This window comes from Muscardinus avellanarius, assembly GCF_963383645.1.
Source record: "Muscardinus avellanarius genome assembly, chromosome: 7".
Lineage (NCBI taxonomy): Eukaryota > Metazoa > Chordata > Mammalia > Rodentia > Gliridae > Muscardinus > Muscardinus avellanarius.
In genome coordinates this window covers 763,210-782,542 of record NC_137793.1, presented here as the reverse complement: position 1 = coordinate 782,542, position 19,333 = coordinate 763,210, and the positions used below count along the sequence as shown (strand labels likewise).

The window sequence follows — 19,333 nt, the reverse complement described above, 5'->3', positions numbered from 1 at the left end:
AGGGCGGCGGCCCCCGGAGGGCTCTGGCCCTGCTCCGTCCAGCCCTCGGGAACGCGGCCCAGCCGTCCTCCCAAGTTCTCAGAGAAACTGGGATCCGGAGCGTCATGAGCAGTTTGTCAAACACTGAGATGGCCAAACAGAACCCATCTGTGGGGGACGCGGCGCGGCCCGCTGGTTTGCAAGTCGCGCCCAGCACCAGCAGGCCGCTGCGGTTCATGAAGTCATTTCACCAGGACAGGGCCAGGCAGGGACCCGGGGTCCACCCCTGAGAGCAGCCGGCTTGCAAACTGGCTCCACCTGCCTGTCTTCCCAGAGTAAGCCACCTCCCCCACAGAAGCACCGAGCAGGCCTGCGTCTGTCCGTCCTTTCGTCCCGCCTGCCTCCCCTTGCTTCCTGCCTCTTTCCTGTGTGCAGTGCTGGGGATCGAGCCTCTGGACGACACCTCTTTTTATTTTTTATTTTGAAACAGGGCCTTGCTAAGTTCCACACACAGCCTCTCACCCACAATCCTCCTGCGTCAGCCTCCCAAGCGCTGGGATTACCGGTGCAGGGCCACCTAACACCACAGGGAGAGGCCCCGGCCCAAGCGGGCGGTCATGCCCCGTTACTCATCCCCACCAAGCCCCAACCACACAGGTGTGGCCGGTGTTTGAAGCAACAGGAAGAAAAGCCCCACATGCGGCAGTGGACCTGGATGCCCTTTTAGCCAGGACGTGTCCACCCTGGGCCCAGCAGCAGCACAGAAAGAAAAGCTGGAGCCAGGCGTGGTGGTGCGCTTGTAATCCCAGCATTCGGGAGGCCGAGACAGGAGGATCGCACAGGTTCGCGGACAGCCTCAGCTTCTTAGTGAGACCCGTTGCAACTCAGTGAGATCCTGTTTCAAAATAAAAAATCAAAAATAGGGCAGGGGGTGTCGCTCAGAGGTAGAATGCTCCTGGGTTCCATCCTCAATACCGAAAAAAATAAAATAGGCAAGAGGGCCCGGCGGGACCCCTCAGGAGTGGGCCGGAGGTCCAGCCACCCTGCAGTCCCCACGCAAAAATCACACGAGCTTCCATGGTACACGCCAATCACTCTGTAATGAAACATGGAACGAACGAGTATTGAAAAGAAGAGACGAGAGTATTACAAGTTGCAGGCGACGACTCGGAGTTCGAACATTCCCCAAGAAGACACCACAAACCCGTCACAGAGAAGTTCATGAGAGCATCTCACGGGAAGCAAACTCCACTCGCACGTCCAGGACACACACGAGACACGGTCAGGCGGCAGCTTTCTGGGGAAGGCGTCTGTGATCAGCCGCGTTCACATCCAGGCACCATAATGACAGGGCCTCGGTCGCCGGACCGCGCGGGAGCTCACGGCCACAGGGAGGGGCTGGGCCCGCACGTGCGCAGCGACCAGGACCACGCGGGCTCGGGCTGGCAGGTCCACGTTGCTGCCACACGTTTGATGCGGTTCTGCAAACGCATATATAATTCGTGTTAACAGGTCGTTTTTAGCTCTGCTCGTTAGGAACGAAGACGTCTAAACTGAGAACCTCATTAATCTGGAGCAAGCGGGCCCCACGCAGTCCTGGTAAAGGGCCCTGTGCCTGTCATACGTTCGGCGCCCCTTGGAGGCTGCCATAACCTGCTGTAAGCGGACACGGAAGAGCCTATTCACAAAGTCAATAAAGCTCCCAGACTCCTGGTAATAAACCTCCTGGGACATATTTTAAGGAATTGGAATAGATGCTCTTATTTCCCTTGGCAAATTAAACATGAAGAAGGTACCGCTCACTCGCTGGGCAAAGGCTGACCGAGGCCCCACCACCGGCCAGTTTCTATTTGGGGCAATATTACCCAAAATAAAGTCCTCTGGTGAAAATAAGATCATATGGAAACAAACCCAGACCCATCCAGAAGACAAACGTAACCAAAACATTGTTTTAAAGTCAAGATAATGATTTCTCCCTATCAGATATTTAAACACAACCCTGGGCAACAGTAATTTAAAAGTCTGGAACTGGCACAAAAAAGAAATTTGGTTAGGCCAGACACACGCCCGATCTCCGGGAACCCCATGGTGGAGGAGCAGGCCGCCCAGTGTCGGGGAAAGCTGTCACTAATAAACACCGGGTGGGGACACCAGGACAGCGATTAGGAGATAAATAAACACTGGTGCCGGGCTGCGGCCACACCTGCAATCCCACGACTTGGGAGGCTGAGACAGGAGGATCACAAGTTTGAGGACAGCTTCACCAATTTTAGCGAGACCTGTTTCAAAATAAACATTGAAAGAGGAGGTGTAACTCAGAGATAGAATACCTCTGGGCTCAGTTTCCCGGGCCACAAAAATGAACACCTAAAACCCTTAGGCAGTACAGGACGCATGCTTCATTTGAATTAAAGGAATTAAATATTCAAAATCAAATGTGGGGGCCACAAAACATTACAACAGCATCTATTTGAAAGGCTGCTTCCTTACTTTTGGGGAAGGTGCTAGGGACTAAACCCAGGACATTCTACCTCCAGTTATCCGCCTCCCCCAGCCCTTTTTATTTTTTATTTTGAAACAGGCTCTCCCTAAGTTGCTGAGGCTGGTCTCAAACCCTCGATCCTCCTGTCTCAGCCTCCCAAGTACTGGGATGACAGGCAGACGTGTCGTCAGGCCAGGCTAAGGCTGCTAGTTCTCTACAGCCTGAGTCCACAGGAGAAATCAGCAGGAAAGGCCTGAAGTCCGAACAGAAGAAATGAAAGTCAACAGGAGAAGCCCCACAAACATAAACCCGCCCAAGGGCTCAGGAGCACCGGCCACAGGAGGCTGCAGGGCCGCCCACCCCACAGAAACACAAGCTTCAACAGCAGTCGGGCCCTGGCGTCCACAGAGTCAACTGGAAGCATAGCCAGGGCTCCCAAGGGTTCCGGCCAATCCAGCCCCAGGGAGCTGGGTCCATGGGAGCCCAGGGGCACCTGGAGAACCGCGGCCAATCCAGACAGCCCAACTCCAGGAGGGCGCAGGCCCGGTACCTGCTACGGTGGCAGACGGCTGCAGAGTGACCGCGGGTGGGCCTGCCTCACGGGAGCCTCCCGGCAGGCGTGGCCCCACAAAGAGAGGGCAGCCAATGTGTCCACCTCGATGGTGGAAACAGACACCGGGCAGCTTCTCCCAACAAGAGCACGGTCGGTGAGGACCTGGGCCCCAACTGGACAGATGATGGCCACCTCATCTGAGGTGAGGACCATACTGGCAGAAAGCACACCAAGCATTCAGCCAGCTTGGCAGGCGGCTGGCCTTGGCCAGAGATGGAGGAGACCCCTCCACGGCGGTGAACCCCACTGTGTGGGCAGCGACCTGTACTCGGGCGGCTGGGGTTCACCTGGGGCGTTGGCCAGCTGCGGTGAACCTGGGAGTTCCTCCCCTCTCTGAGCCCCATTTCCTCCCAGCTCGGGGGGTGGAGCACCGTGGCATTCCCAAAGTGTGCCTGGGTGTGCCACAGGGTAAGGCCTAGGTAGGCTCGGTGGGGGCATCCCCGAAGAAGAGCCCAGCTGAAGACTGGGGATAAAGGGTACGGAAGAGAGGCAGACAGGGAGGGGCAGAGAGAGAGAAAAGGAGAGAGGAGGGAAGGGGGCAGGGAGCAGAGAGGAAGGGGCAGCGGGCCCAGCAGGGGCCTGAGAAAGGCTCCAGCCTGGCCCACCCCGCCCAGGCCTCTGCAGCGACCTCCCTCAGGCCAGCCCACCCCGGCTCGCCGCCCAGGGTCTGTTTCTCCTCACACTCTGACACCTGGCTTTCCCCTTACACCCTCCCGTTCTCCAGCTCCCCTCAGCGTCCTGCAGCTCAGGGCAGTACTGGCCCAAGGATCAGGCCACGGGCCCCCGCTGCTCTGAGGTCTCACCGTGGACCAGGGGCTTCGCAAGAGCCTGGCCCGGTTCTGTCCTGAGGGAGAAGCGCCCGGGGCTCTCCTCACTCAGGAGCAGACCGAGGGAAGAGATGGGAGCCCCCAGAAGCTCTCTGGACCCCCGGCCCTCCGTCCTGCCCCCACCCCGAAGCTCTCCAGGGCCCCTGCACAGTCACCCCGCTGGCATCTAAAAAGACGCTCTTATCACACCTCAGATTCCAAGGGTCTTAGAGGGACCGGGCCTAGCACCAGACCCTGCAATAAAGGATGTGCCCAGGGCCCATCGCAGGGAATTGCAAGAGTTTCAGGAATCCTGAGACCAGAGGCAGGGCTGGAGAACGCGCTCTTCTCTCTCTCCCTCCCTCTGTCTCTGTCTCTGTCTCGTCCCTCTCTGCAGTGCTAAGGATCATTATTATACCACACTATCTCACAGGGTCTCAGTCAACCCACCCCAGGCTATACAGATTCATGCTGCCCCCAGGCTGGGAGCTGAGCTCAGAGCTAGTGAGCTGCAAGCAGAGGCCGGGCTGGCAGGGGCCACAGGTGCAGAAAGGGAGGAACAGAAGGCAGCGGGCGGCGGGGAGGCCTGCGGAGCCAGGGCCTGTGCAGCCGGGACCGCAGGGCCGGTGCCCGGTGCCCACGAAGCTCCAGGTGCCCAGGAGCGGGCAGCCCAGCCACGGGCACCATCACTGTCCTGGGCCCCACACCCCCTTCTCTTGTCCCTTTGAGCTCCCTCTCTGCTGCGGCCAGCAAGAGGAGACGCAGGCCCAGACCTGCTCCTACGGGACCTCAAGCCTCGCGGCTGGGCTCACGGCGCCCATCCTACCGGGAGTGACTCCTGCCCCGTGTGGCCTTTGAGACCTACAGACCCCAGGTCCTACCCAAATCCAAATCCGCTAAGTCAGAATCTCTCCGGGCGGGGTCTGGACAGGATGCGGTTCAAAACTCCCAGACTCCACAGGCCGGCCGTCAGTCAGTGTGAGGTAGGAGAGAAGAGATTACGAAGTGGGAGGAAGGAGGTGGTAAGGGAAGGGGACAGAAGGCTCCAGTAAAATGAGAGCTTTGGGCTGTTCCTCACCACGCAGGCCAGCCTGCCACGCACAGCTTTCTGGGAAACCTCCCAGTCTTACCGGTTCGTGACATCCACCTTGAGAACCGGCCATTGTCCCACCTATAAATAGTTGGAGCAGGAGCACGGGCTATCGATCCCACAACAGAGACCACAGCGAAGATCCGGGAGGTGGCCGGATTGAGCTGCTGGAAATCCACTGGCTGCCATCCCCGGAGGCGCTGTGGCCTGCCCCCAAGTCACAATGGAGACCCTGGGTCTGGGAGACGACCCGCCTCCGCCCACCCCCGTGGTCTCCTCTACAGCACTGGCCCAGCACACGCAGGCCCTGGGTTCAGTCCCCAGTACTGCAGAAGTAAGATTAAGAGCCCCGCACCCAAAGCGCACCTCTCTCCCGGGTGGGCGCGTTCTCCCTCCAGGGTATTCTAAGAAAATCTCTGTCTCTGACCCATGTGTGCTTGAATTCTTCCCCGCTGGCAAGTCAAGGGCCCGCCCATCCCTCTCCCCCGGCTGAACTCCTCAGACCCTTCACAGAATCATCTCTTCTCCCCTGACAAGAGGACACGGAGCCCACGCGAAGGAAAACAGCTGTATTCTCTGCAGGATGGGACCAGAGACTTCCCCCAAGGAGGGACCGGTCTTTGTTTGGAAAAATCTTTTTGAGAAACACATGGAATTAAAGGTAACTGCGGGCCTGGGCAGGCTTCGGAAGAGGGTCTTCGTGGGTCAGAGCAAAGCGCGGGGGCTTCTGTGAGGTCCAGGAGGAGGATCGAGGGGCGGCGGGGAGGCACCCTCAGGAGGAAGAAAAGGAAGCCCGGAAAGGAAAGGAAAATCCGGTGGGAAGCCCCCCGCCGAGCCCCGGTTCCACCTCCTCCTGCCCTCCTGGGGGTCCCTCTCCCCACAGGCTTCCTACAGGGGTGGCCTCTGCTGGCCGCGGACAGGGACTGGGTTTCATTTCTGGGCCAGCTGGCTTGGGGGAGGGGGAGGATAGCAAGTTAGGACATTTTCTCTAGATTTCAGCTCCTTTGCTGATAAAAACAGGACGTTAGGAGACTGGAATTCAGAGAATATTGCCTTCACATGAAATCCATCTTAATCCACCGGCAAGCATTCTATTCAGCAGAGAAGCGCCAGGGGCGTTCCCATTAAGCCAGCCGCAGCCGGGGAGGCAGGAGGACGCCTCTGGCTCCTTAAGATCGCTCTGAAGGTTCTAGACAGTGCGGATTGGAAATGAGAACCCAGATCATCATGGCTTACAGACACCACAACTGCGTGCCCAGGAAGCCCAAGGGAGTGCACAAAGATATATTCGAATTAATGAGTTCAATCAAGCCGCTTGATAAAACATAATTATATAAAAATCAATAGCCTTCCTGTGTACCAACGATGGGTGGAAAGGGTTCAATCTGCAAAGGCAAAGAGAAAAAAATCCTTGAAATAACCCTGATTTAAAAAATAGATGTCCAGTATAAAAAATGTATAATACTTTACTGAGCAGCGTGAAGGCAGAATTAAATAAACTGGAAGCTACACCATGTTCCTGGTAAATACCATAAATTATGCCAGTTCCCCCTCTAATTAGCTTCTAAGTTTAATGTAATGTCAATCAAACTCACAAGGGATTGTTTAACCTGACAAAACAATTCTAAAATTCATGTGAAAGAATAAACAGATGTGACCGACCAGCCAAGGAAATGTCTGCAAAGGGAGGAGGGAGAAGGCGGCCGCTACCCCGCGGCCTGGCCAAGGGGGCAGGGGGCACGCCTCACCCGCAGCCACGTTTTCAAAAGACAGGTGAAGTTAACTGCTGGCACGTATTTGATTCAACCCAGTATGTCCGCAAGAACAGCACTGCAACTATCCCTGGCATCATTCCCTGCAGTTCGGTAGCGTTACCTGTGAGGGCCGGGGTGCGGCTCCCCAGAGCGCTTGCCCTGCAGGTGTGAGAACTGGTTTGATCCCAGCACTGCAAAATCAGATGATCTGTGTACACCTCTGCACGCGGGACTTTGAGCCTCACTATGAGGTCCGACTCCGGTGCACCAATAACACAGAAACACTATGTGAAACCTCTTGTTTTCTTTCCCCACTGTGGTAGTAAGTCTTTGGAACCGGCTGTAGTTTACACCCGAGTACCTCTTAACTCAGACCAGCCGGCTTCAAAGTATCTAACACTTTGGATGTGAGAGCTTCAGAGCTTTATAATAAACACAGTTCAGTATTGGCACAAGGACAGACTACTAGAAAAACTCAATCTATCTGAGGCATCGCCTGACCTGAGGTTTCCTTTGCAACCAACTGGAGATGGTTTGTGGCATAATCTAAAAAGAAATGCACACACTGCACGCCGCACGCCGTCCTGGCCAGTGACCGGCCACATATAGGACAGTGGACTTAACACCGAGTGACAGCTTGCTGCCCTGGATCGTGTGCTTACTCCGTGATGTCTCCGCAATGACAAAATCAAACAACAACCATTTCCCAGAACAAACCCCTGTGCTTACGCAGCACACAGCCGCACGCAGGTAGCAAGACGGGCCCGGCTCCTGGGCCACTTGTAAAATACTGCGCGCTTGGACGATCCATACATCTCCTATTCTGCGTGGTCTCCAGCTCTGCTCGCGAGGGAGAAACGCCCAAACCGAGGGGTGAACCCTTGGTGTTCTGTCCCTCGGGGCACACAGCCCTGGATCCACCTTGGACTTTGCAGGCCAGCTGCCAGACGGAGCCCGGGCAAGCCGCTGGGCTGCCACACAGCGTAGGCACTCCCCTGCGAGGCCCCTGCCACTCAAGGGGTCTTTGAAAAGTCACCCCGTGATGGCATTACGGGGCGTGCACGACAGTGACCAAGACCCACGCAGAACAACTCGAGGCCCGAGAACCCCGTTCCCTGGGCCGAGGAGGAGCGGTAGGGGCAGCCGCTGGGGGGCGGCGCTCGGCCTCAAGGGACCGCCGAGGCACCACCTCGCGGTGAAATCAGAGCGTCTTGGTGGTATATAAAGTAGCAGACTGTCCTCTGATCGATGGCACCTTAGGGCCAGTGCGACGCGGAGCAGTGCTGTTCCCATCCCGCCCGAGCTACATGCGGCAGCACCACCCTCCAGGCCCCGGGGCGGCACACCACCCCTCCTGGGCTGTCGCAGTCTCCTGGTGGCGGCCCTGGCCCAGGCAGAGTGGGCCTTGACCCCAGCGGCCTGAGCCCCCGGCCCCGCCCAGTTTCCCCCTCGACCAGGACCCCACGTGCAGGGCGGGCCTCCAGGCAGTACCTGGCCGTCCAGCGCGGGGTCCCTTTGCCTGCGTGCCCGCTCACCTGCCTGGAGAGCACGTGCACTGTCATTGAAATTCCAGGATGAGCCCGAGGAGCCGGCTCCAGGCTCAGTAATGACTTTTCATGTCAACGGCGGCCGCAGGCCCGGTGGACAGCTAACATTTAATATGAAGCGTAGGGGCAGAAGGAGCCGCTCCGCCGGCCGGCGGGGGACTCGGGGTCCCCAAGTCCAGAGGGCGGGGTCTTCCCTCCTCAGCCCCACCCACTTCAGGACCAGGCCTGCAGGGCGCCTCCACTGAGGACACATGTGCCCACACACACCTACCCACAGACACACGAACTCGCCCACACCCTCTCACTCCTGTGAACACACAGGAAGATGGGTGTGTTCATGCACACACACGCCCGCAGTCACACACACCCTCTCTCCACATATGTACGCTCACAAACACTTCACATGGGGCTCCCTGGGCGGCCCAAGTAGAGGGTAAGGGCAAGGGCAGGAGACGTGGCTGCCTCCCCAGGGGGCCCACACTCCTGCCCTGGGGGTCCTGGGGGGGTGGAGGGTGACCCTTCCCGGGTGCCGAGGGCCATGCCAAGCCTGGGGCACACCCCCGAGCGCCTGGCCGAGCCTCTGCTCCCGGGAGCTGGGGGGTGCTCGTGGTCCTAGCAGGGGCCTGGGTGAACCTTCCCCTCCCACCTCGGCCGTCAGGCCCCAGCTGCAGGGGACAGAGGGTCTGGGGCATCCTGAGATAGCCACCAGGCAGGAGACCTGAAGTCTGCCAATGCGCAACAGGGGGCTCAGCCACACAGACCACTAGGGCGGAGCGAGGGCCTCCTGGGGCTCAGGCAGAGGACCGGTGGCTGACCACGCTGGCCTTCAAGACAGCCACAGGCTCCACCACGCCCCTCCCTCAAGGACTCCAAGGGGAGGCCGCCCCGCCCAGAGGTGGCCCAGAGATCTAGAAAATCCTTAAAGCCTCAGTGTCCTTATCCGTAAAATGGGGACAGCAGCGGCCAATGTACCAGAATACTGCAGGGCCTGGGCACACGCTCCAAGGGAGGCCGGTGAACAAGCTGCACGGGCTGGTTTTCCTTGGGAACCTCCTGTGTGGAGGGCCCAGCTCCCTGACCCTGAACACCCCCTCCCCAGGTAAACCTGGAGGTCTGCTCCCAGCAGCCCTTGCTCCCTCATTATCATTCCAGACTAGGCTGAACCAATCAGCACATTGCGCTCCAGAGCCACAGAGATTGAGCCTGTCCAATCAGAGGGATAACCAGAGCAGGGGTGGAGCTTCCAGCAAATAAGCCCTTCCCCTTCCCATCAGCCAGTCCCCGGCAGCCAGCAGTGCCCCAGGGAAGAGTCCCAGGAGAGAAGGGGACCCTTGGGAGACCCCTTCCCTCTCACCAAGGGCCCGAGAGAAAAGGGGCCAAGAGGCCAGCCAGGGAGTGTGGACGCTCAGAACCGGGGACGGCCGCCAAAATGGAGGAAGGCTGCGTGCTGGGCAGACCCTGCAGCCCAGTTGGTTGCTGCGGGAGCCCAGTCCTACCCAAGGATCCCACTGCCACTGCAGGCCCCAGACCTCCCTCAGGGGCCCACAGGGGGCATGGGTCCTCCCACTGTTGCCCACACGAGGGGAAGGGAATGAGAAGCAGGCCAGGTAACCCTGGGAGAATACTCCCAGGACAAGGATGGGCCAAGGGGGTGGGCAGCCTGCATCCCCATCCTCCCCCATGACCTGACCCCGCTTGTGCACGGTCCCATCCCCATGAATGTACCTGGACTGGTAGTTCCAGCTTCCCTGGACTCCTGGGGATCCCAGCGTTGGACATCTCCCATCCCTGTCCACCTGGAGGCTTGTGCGTGGCCCAGGTCACAGGTGAGCCCCCTCATCCCTGATCAGCCCTTTCCCACTTGTACCAGGCGCTTGCCCTCCCTGCCTTGCTTGATTAAAGCCAGGACATTTTAACCCAGGTTCCATAAACCCTGGCGAGGGTCGGAGCCAGGCAGAAAGCGTACCGTGCTTCCCAGTGGGAGGCAGAGCTGGCAGCCACTCCCCGAGGCCGCACCGTGCTGGCGGCAGCAGGTAGGAGCTCGGGCCCGCCATCCCGGGCACACTCCTGTCCCACCCCAGCTGAGCTCCGCCACTCTGAGAACTACAGAGCAAGCCTGGCAGACAGCGGGCATGGCACGGCCAGGCCCTGGTGTCCAGCATGGGGGAAACAAACGCCGAGTGTTGCTGGACACAGGCCCGAGGGGGACACGGGACAGGTGAGGACGGAGCCCCAGGCCTGGTCGTGGGAAGAAGGGCACGCAGGCCAGGGGCTCGGGGCTCGTCCTTCTTTAGGCACTAAGGTGCACAGGAGTGACGCAATGCACGTGTGGTTTATAGAGGTCACCTGGCTGGCGATGAGGACCGCGGGCAGGCAGAGAGCCGCTGGCCCAGGGGAGGGCGGGACGAAACTGCCCCCAGGATGGCGGCTATGGGGGGATTCCTGCCCCAGTGAAAAGTAGGGTCTGGAGGGAACCAGGGAGACCCGTGCTCTACCCGAGGAGTGTGGGGCTTCCCAGAGAAGGCACCTGGAGGCCAAGAGGTCAGACTGATGGACCCCTCAGCCCCCGTGTCACAGCAGCAGCTTAAAGACGACGGCAACCCCAGGCGGGGTGCCTGAATCCTGCCCAGGAGGCCCCGGGGCTCATACAGGGTCACCCAGAAGGGCCTGTGTCTGCTTGAAGCCAGGTCCACGGGGGCTCTAGCCCCTCGCACGCTCCTGGCTGCGCCCGTCTCCCAGAAACGGAAGAGGAAGGATGAGAATGCTCAAAGTGGTGCAATCCTTTTTCCTTTTTCCTTTTTTCATTCTTTGTTGTTGGCATGCAAAAATACATATGCAATAAATCGTAGTGGACGTGACCTTAGACTTGGACAGATACATGTTCAAACACTGGCTGTCAAGACTGAAGCAATCTCAGCCAGACACGACGGTGCACACCTGTAATCCCAGGACTCGAGAGGCTGAGACAGGAGCAATGCAGGCTCAAGGCCAATCTCAGCAACTTAGCAAACCCTCAGCAACATAGCAAGACTCTGTTTCAAAATAAAAATAAAGTAGGGCTGGGTGCAGCTTGGAGGTGGAATGCCCAACGGGCTGCGTGATCCTACCCACGCGGGAAGTGCTGGACAGCGCAGAGTTCTCGGACGGGCCCCTGCCTCTCCCAGGGTGAGCGCAGCTGCCTGCCCACGCTGCTCTGCCCAGGAAACCCCACTGGCTCGCAGCAACTTGCAGAACGGTCTTGGCGCCACGACGCTGCAGAGCCTTGATCCTCGACGGGCGGCCCAAGGAGCAGAGCACGGCTGGGGAAGTTTACTGGGAATGCAGAGCCTCGGGCCCGCCCAGGCCCACGCACCGCGCACAGCAGAGCCTGGCACGAGCTTTGCAGTGCTTAGGAACCTACCCACAAAAGCCCGGGGGCAGAGGAAGGGGTGCTGCGGCCAGGTGCCTGGGCTTGCAGAACCAGGTGCATGTACCCGCACGGCCCCGGAGAGGGAGCAGGTGGGGATTTCTTGCTTTAACCTATCTTAGCATCTGTCCCCAACCCGGAGGAGCGCTGTGGCGGGAGAGCTCGGCCGAGCAGGCTACGAGCCTGCCATCGGCAGGTACAAGGCCTGGGGCCAGTCTCTCGGCCTCTCGGCTCCATCTGGTTCTAACGGGGTCCCCGCTAGAACCAGAGTAGAACCCAGGCCCTCCGTGAGCGGCCTCTCATGGCGGCGCGGAGGAATCCACAGCGTTAAGGAACTGATTGCTCTAAGATCGGAACAACGTCCACACCCAGAGACAAGAAAGGGAGGTCAGAGGGGCCGCTCGGCGAGGCCCAGGTTCCCCACCTGGTACTCCACTGTGGACGTGCACATCCGTGAGCGCTCAGCCATCCTGCTGGCCGGTTCCCACCCGCACCTCTGCGGGCCCTTCTCTCCACCCCAGCGCGGTCCTGCAGCCCGGCCAGCTGGCCATTCATGCTACGAGACCCCACCGAAATAGCGCCGAGAGCCACGCCACAGCGCCCTGTAGGCGCCGGGCAGCCACGCCTCCCACCCGTGCAGCCAGAGGCTCTGCACGCTATGGAGTGCGGCCTAAGCCATGACTCACCAGAGCGGTGAGCGCGGGACACAGACGCCCAGATGCTCCCCACCAGGAATGAGTGCTACAGAGCTGGCCGGCCCACGTTCCAGCCGCGCTTCCTCAAGGTGGAGGCAATTCACCCCGCACCCAAAGAGACACACCTGCGGGTCCCGGGTGCCCTCGGCTCGGCCGCCCTGCGGACGCCCACCCCTCCAAGGACGCCCGCAGCGGTCTGCACTGTGCCTGGCTTCTAAGCAAACCCAGCCAGAGGCGGAGATTTTCCAGAGCAACAAGTGCCGCTTCCTGTGTGTCCATAAAAAGAACGCCAGCGGTTCCGGGGCTCCGGGGTAATTGCCGGCTCCGCTCCGCAGACGGCAGGAAGAGCTCAGGGCCGCGGGGCTGGCAGAGGCCGCTCCGGGGAGCAGAGGTGCCCTGGGCAGCAATTGGTGCGGAAGCCATGGTGGGCGGCCTCAGGTGCCTGGCCAGCGCCGCCGGCCTGACCACCCCACGCCAAGTCCAAAATAGCAGACTGCAGCGGCTTCGCTGCGCGCCAGGCCCCGCCAATGCCAGCCTCGTCCCGAGCGCCCACCCGGGCTCGCTCCAGGCTCCCTGGGCCGCGTGGTCCCTCCCTGGTAGCAGCTGAGCTTCCCAGGGCTCCAGCTACAGTGGGGGGCCCAGGAGGCCCCAAAGGGACCCCCAGCCTCTCTCCTATCTTTCAGGGGCTGTGCCCAAAAGATCGAGCGGGGTCTGGAGCTTTCATGTCCAAATGCTCCCCTTGGCTCAGAGAACACTGACTTTTCAAATTACCACCTGGACTTCATCAGGAAACCACAGTCGAAAACTCAGAGGCTCCCGTGAGCCAGGGCAGGGCGCTGACCGGCTCTCAGCAACAACACCTGCGCCCTGGGGTTACCGGAGCACACGCCCACCGCACGCGTGTCGCACACACAGGCACACGCCCCACAGATCCGCTCACCGGGATGAGCAGAAGCCCACAGACGTGCAAGCACGAGAGCCAGCGCCCGCTAGCATGCTCACACAGGCACACGGACACAGCTACAGGTGTGCGCTGGCATTCCAACACACGTACACATGCAAGGCGCACGCGTGTGCCAGCCACACCTGGGCGCAGGGCGGGGCGGGGGACGCACCTGCTCTCTGGAAGGGCTCTGGAGTGCCGGGGACCCACCCTCGCTTGCACAAACCCCCTGGCAGACCCCTCGGGCCGACCTGCCGGCCGCCGCAGCCCTGGGCGACCCTCCCGGCGCTTTGAGGGCGGGCGGCGAGCACTCACCAGCCCGTCGCAGTTGCTGAGCGCCACGGAGGAGGCGCGGGCCGAGCCGGCCACGTCCCCGACGTAGAGGCAGGTCCCGCGCAGGGGCTGCACGCGCGTGGCGCCGCCCTCGCCCTGCCACTCCACCGTGGCCCCCGGCGCCACGAGGCGGGCGTTGGGCCGCAGCCGCAGGTGCAGGTCTCGGCCGAAGACGGTGACGTTGTAGAAGAGCCGGCCTCCGGGGTCCTCCGGGGCGGCCCTGCGCGCGCGGACCCCCGCCCGGCCCGGCGCGGACACGGCGGGGGGCAGCCAGCGGCCCTGGGCGTCCGTGCGCACCGGCACCGCCAGGCTGCGCTCGGCCCCGCGCCCCGGGGGCCCGCCTGCAACGGGAAGGGGCGTCAGCCGGCGCGGGGGGGGGCAGGGGAGGGGAGGGGAGGGGGGTCGCTCGGCCGAGCCCGCGCCCCGCGCCCCGCGCCGCTGGGCTGGGGTCCCGCCGCCCTCCCGCGCCGCTGGGCTGGGGTCCCGCCGTCCTCCCGCGCCGCTGGGCTGGGGTCCCGCCGCCCTCCCGCCGTCCTCCCGCGCCGCTGGGCTGGGGTCCCGCCGTCCTCCCGCGCCGCTGGGCTGGGGTCCCGCCGCCCTCCCGCCGTCCTCCCGCCGTCCTCCCGCCGTCCTCCCGCGCCCGGCCCCGGCCGAAGTTGGCCAAGTCGCGGCGGGCCGGGCCGCCTACCCGGGAGCCGGGCGCCCGCGGGCGGCGGCGGCAGCAGCAGCAGCAGCAGCGGCAGCGGCAGCGCCATGGCGGGCGGCGCGGCCGGCCCCGCACTCCAGCCGGCGCCAAAGTTCCCCGCGCGCCGCCCAGCCCACATCTGGGCAGCGGCCGCCGCAGCGCCGCGGGGCGGGGCGGGCGGGGCGGGCGGGGCGGGGCGAGTGGTGGTGGGCGGGGCCTCCCGCGGGCCCGCCCCCGCCGCGCCCCTCCCCGGGCGGGGCGCGCGCTCCCGGCTCCCGGCTCGCGGGACCCACTTCGGCCTCTCGGGCCGCGGCTCCGGCCCCTCCGCGGCTCCGGCCTCCCGGCCTCGGGCTCCCTGCCCTGCGCCTCCCGGCCCCGCCGCTAGCGGCCGCTCTGCGCCGGCCCACCGCCCCGAGGTCGCGGTCCGGGGGTCGCCAGCTAGTCCCTCCCCTCCCGCAAGGTCCCGGCCCTCCTCCCGGGGTCGCCGTCCCCGGGCCTGCTGCCCGCCCTGCTCCGTGACACCTCCCAGGTCTCCCGGGCCCCCAGGCAACAGCCCTGCAGTGGGACCCCAACTTCTGCTTCACGGTCCCAGAGAATGGACACCTGTCCCCTCCTTCTTCCCGTCCGCCCCGCCCAGGCCTGTGCGGCCAGGACAAGGACCCAGAGGCGACTCCGGCCCCTCCCTGGGGAAGCACCCTCTGCCCAAGTGGCCGGCTGGGCCCTGGGTCCCCGTCAGTCCTGGGGCCTGGGTGTAAGGACACCGCATGAGCGCCGCCGCCCTGAGCCTGCACCGGCCCGCAGGCATAGCGGGTGTTTGTTATCATCACTTTAAAAAAAATGGTGAGATTTCACATTTTTAAAAAATGCAGATTTCTAACTTGAGAAATGGGAAGGGGTGTGGCCGCAGGCCCGGCCAGCATTCCTGCGTGGACACCACGAAGCGGGCCAGGGGTCCTGCACCGTGCTCACGGTCCCACCCCACCCAGCCCACAGGCTGACCTCGGGTGACCCAGGGGTTCCAGAAAACGTTGGAGTTGGGATCCCAGTGTGTCAGAGGAGGGGTGACTCAAGCTGGGTGTGGTGGCGCCGAGGAGCCCAAGTTCAAGGCCGGCTTGCACAACTTAGGAGACCCTGTTCCAAAGTAACAAGAAGGGCTGGAATTGTGGTTCAGGGGCAGAATGCCCCTGGGTTTAATCCTCAGTACTGGAAGGAAGGAAGGAAGGAAAGCAGGCAGACGCCAGAGTCACGCAGACCCAGGAGCGCATGCACCAAGCCGCAGCCTCAGCGGGGAAGCGGGGTGCGCGCCTGCGTCTGGGGACTTGGGAGGCAGAGGCAGGCGGCCAGACTCGGCGGTTTAGCGGACCCTTGGCAAGTTAGCAAGACCCTGTTTTAAAAAAATTTTTTTCTTAATGAGGTTGGGAGTATAATTTGGAGATAGAACACCACCGGGTTCAATCCCCAGCACCCAAAACAAAGTAAAATTAAACACTTTGTTGGGGGCAGGCGGGCAAGGAAGCATCCCGGCTGATTCTTGGTGGTATGCTGCTTTAAAAACAAGTTACCTCCGCTGCAGGCGGTGTGGAGGCCACGCCTGTGATCCCCGAGCTTGGGAGGCAGAGACAGGAGGATCGCGCAGGTTCAAAGCCAGCCGCGCTGGCTTAAGAGACCCTGTTTCCAAATAAAAATATAAAAATGGGTCTGGGAGTGTAGCCCGGAGGTAGAAGGGTTTCCAGGAACCCCAGCCGGGCATGGTGGCGCACACTTGTAATCCCAGCATTCTGGAAGCTGAGCCAGGAGGATCATGGTTCGCGGACAGCCTCAACTACTTAGTGAAGCCCTTTGCAACTCAGTGAGACCCTGTTTCAAAATAAAGAATAAAAAACGGGCTGGGGATGTAGCTTGGAAGTAGAATGCCCCTGGGTTCCATCCCCAGTACCACCAAAAAAAAAAAAAAAAAAAAAAGAAAGAAAGAAAGAAAGAGAAAGTAAAAAGAAAGGAGACTGTCCCCAGCTGTGTGCTCTGCAGAGGAGGGTCGGGGCCCTGCCCCGCCCGGCCCCTTGGAAGCCATCCCTGTCCCTGGCGTCCACACACAAACCAGGTCTGCCCCGAGGTCAAGGGCATCTCCCTTGGCAGTAGGATTTCAGGGTCCTGCCAACAAACAAGCCTGGTCGGGGGAAGGACCCAGACTCTCCGGCCGTGAGGACCAGGCGGCCTTGTCGGGGCCCACTGCAGCCAGCGGCAGGTGCAGTAGCCGTCAGCTCTGACAGTCCTGGCCGGAGCAGCCTGGCTAAGCGGTCTGTCAGGACGCAATGGAACAGAAGCCACGGCCGGTGGCCCTCGGCAAGCGGCCTCTTGCCGTCTCTAGAGCCACCGTTCCCCACACACCCCACCAGGGAGCTGTGTCAGGCAAGAGACACGGGGCGGTGAGACACGGGGTGGCGCTGGAGCGGGTGTCCCTCCCCGCCGCCATCGTTTCTGCCTGGAAGTGAAAGACCTGCTCGCTTTTGCAGCCCCTCAGGAGGAGGAATCTTTGCAAGGTCCCCAAAACCTGGCCACACCTCAGGGCTGGCCCCGACCCTCCCCCTCCTGGGCAATCTCACCTTCCCCAGGGCTCAGTATGCCCGGGCTCAGTATGCTCGTGACCCCGCCAAGTTCATTCCAATCTATAAGTGTCGACGTCTCCATCAACCACCAACTCGCTGCCCCAGCCCCCAGCCCTGCTCTGCTTCTCCTGCACCTCCCCTCTCCCTGTGGGCAGGGCCCCCGCAGGAGCAGGGGCACCCCAGCCTCTCCCTTCCCGCACCCCACATCAAAGCGGCTTCTTTTCCCGCCGTATCTCTGCCCAGGCCCCAGCACCTCTCTGGGACGTGCACCCATGACCATCCCAGCTGGATGGTGAATACCTCCAACTGAATCCACCACGGATCCGAGGAGCTTTCTCTCCTGCTAGAAACACGCCTTGTCCGGGCGAGACGCGCGTGTCCCCAGGGCGTACCCACCGGGGGCGCACGGGGCCTCGCCTAGCTCCTGTGTGCCCACGTCCTCTCCTTTGCAGAATGGAATCACGCGCTTTCCCCGCTGCCTCGGCCAAAGCCGGGGCCTGGCATCCGCTCCGCAGAGGTCCGCAGCCCTGAGCCACGCTGTGGCTGAGCGTCCAGGTGCCCCTTTGGCATAAGGAGGTGGATCCAGACCAGACCGCTCCCTCCCGCCATCCGAACCGCTGTCCCGGGCAGCAGGGCCGCTACCTGGGGTTGCTGGGAGGAGATGCACCTTGGCTGTCGGCAGAGATGAGTTCAGCTCCTCCGAGAGGTCTGGGGACCAGCTGCCCAGGCTCAGTCGGCCCTGGGAAGCCTACCTAACCTCCCGGCCTGCTGTCTTTATACAATAGGCATGCCGGCATCACCTACTTCACAGGGTGGCTTTGAGGATCAAACGACTTAACCCATAGGACGGCTCAGAACAGAGCAGAGCCACGTCCGCGCTTCATGGCGGCCGTACTCGGCTGTTGTGCACAGGACCAAGTTGCACTGTAGACAGGAGACGGAGGCCCCCACGTCACAGAGGGATCATGTCCCCCCGGTGAGCCCACTGTGAGCTGGAATGCTCACAGCCCGGGGTGGTGCGCACTCCTGCAATCCCACTACCTGGGAGGCTGAGAGAGGACGCTCTAAATAAAAAATAAATCAAACAGGCTGGGCCTTCTGCCTCTGAGCTACACCCCCGCACTACTTTATCTTTTATTTTTGAAACAGGGTCTAAGTTGCAGAGGGCCTCTCACTAAGTAGCTGAGGCTGGCCGTGAACCTGGGACCCCCCTGTCACAGCCTCCCAAGTACTGGGATTACAGGTGTGCACCACCACACCCAGCTAGAAAAAGAGTCAAGAAAACAAATGGCCGCATGTCGAGACCAAATTGAATCTCCTGACCTACGGAGCTCGCCGGCTTGGCAGCAGCACACACTGTGAAGCCCCCATCCACGGTCGAGTCCCCGCCAGCCCCCCGAGTCGCGGGGCTGACGGGAAGCCGGGGGCTGCTTCCACCACCCAGCCCCGGAGAGAGGATCAGGCTGCAAGTCCAGAGAAAGACCCAGGTTCACCACATGAAATACAGTTTCCGCTGAACGTGTATCACCTGCACGCCATCATAAAGCCAAGAGACCCAATGTCAAGCCGTCGGCAGTCGAGGACTACCGGGAGAGGAGGTGCAGGGAGAGGCGGCCAGGGACTCTTCGCAGGTAGGAGTCCGCCTTTTGTTTTGAGTGCAATATAACCAGACCATGTTCCTCTCGAAGCACTCTGCTGACCAGGAGCCTCGCTGGACACGGGCCGGGGCTTCCAGCTCCTTCCCAGGAGGAGGACGCAGGATCCTGGCCACCTGCATCTGCTCTGGTCCAAGGAAACCGGCCAGGCTGGACCCCCCTCCCGTTGCTTCTGAGCCAGGGAGATAAAGTCAGTGGAGAGCTGCGTGTGGGGCTCTCAAGGGAACGACCTCCAGGGTCCTCCTGGCCCCTACCAGGGGGAACTGTGGCCTCCCCCTTGCGGATAAAATAACAGAAGCCCGGGGTGGCAGGCCCGAGGGCACAGAGCCAGACAGCGCCGCTCCACAGCTCCACACCAGGGTGCTCCCCAGCGGGGACCCGGCCTCCTGGGTGGGGTGCTCTCCCCCTCGGCCTGAGTAGCTGTGAAGCTGTGAAGTCTTTAGCTGGCATAGAAGATTCAGGCTCCTCGCCGACGGTGGAGGGGTCATCATGGCCCGTGGGGCTTTGGTTTTTATCTCGAATTCTTTGCTAAGACTTGAAAGTGCAGGTTTCCTGTGAAAATACACAGCTCTAGGTATTTACAGGGAACGAAGAACCCTGGTGAGAAAGAAGCCAGTCGGCCCGCCAGCCCAGGCCGCCCAGGCCCGCAAGTGACTCCCAGCCTCCCAGCCTCCCCAGCCTCTGCGCCCTGGGCCTCCCGCCTCCAGGGCTGGGCGTCACCCCTCGGTGGTGGTGGGTGGGG

At 61.6% G+C, this 19,333-nt stretch overlaps 1 protein-coding gene across 1 annotated transcript in view; it reads right to left on the bottom strand.

Moving 5' to 3' along the window:
* Nucleotides 1-15,138, bottom strand: part of ADAMTS2 (ADAM metallopeptidase with thrombospondin type 1 motif 2) — a gene marked incomplete at both ends in the record, with an annotated part of 161,897 nt that extends 146,759 nt beyond the window's left edge. The window contains 3 exons of the mRNA XM_080699349.1: nt 13,631-14,332; nt 14,623-14,888; nt 14,937-15,138. Coding sequence (XP_080555475.1) covers nt 13,631-14,332; nt 14,623-14,888; nt 14,937-15,138 — 1,170 coding nt within the window. The remainder of the gene's footprint in view (nt 1-13,630; nt 14,333-14,622; nt 14,889-14,936) is intronic.
* Nucleotides 15,139-19,333: the final 4,195 nt, after the last annotated feature.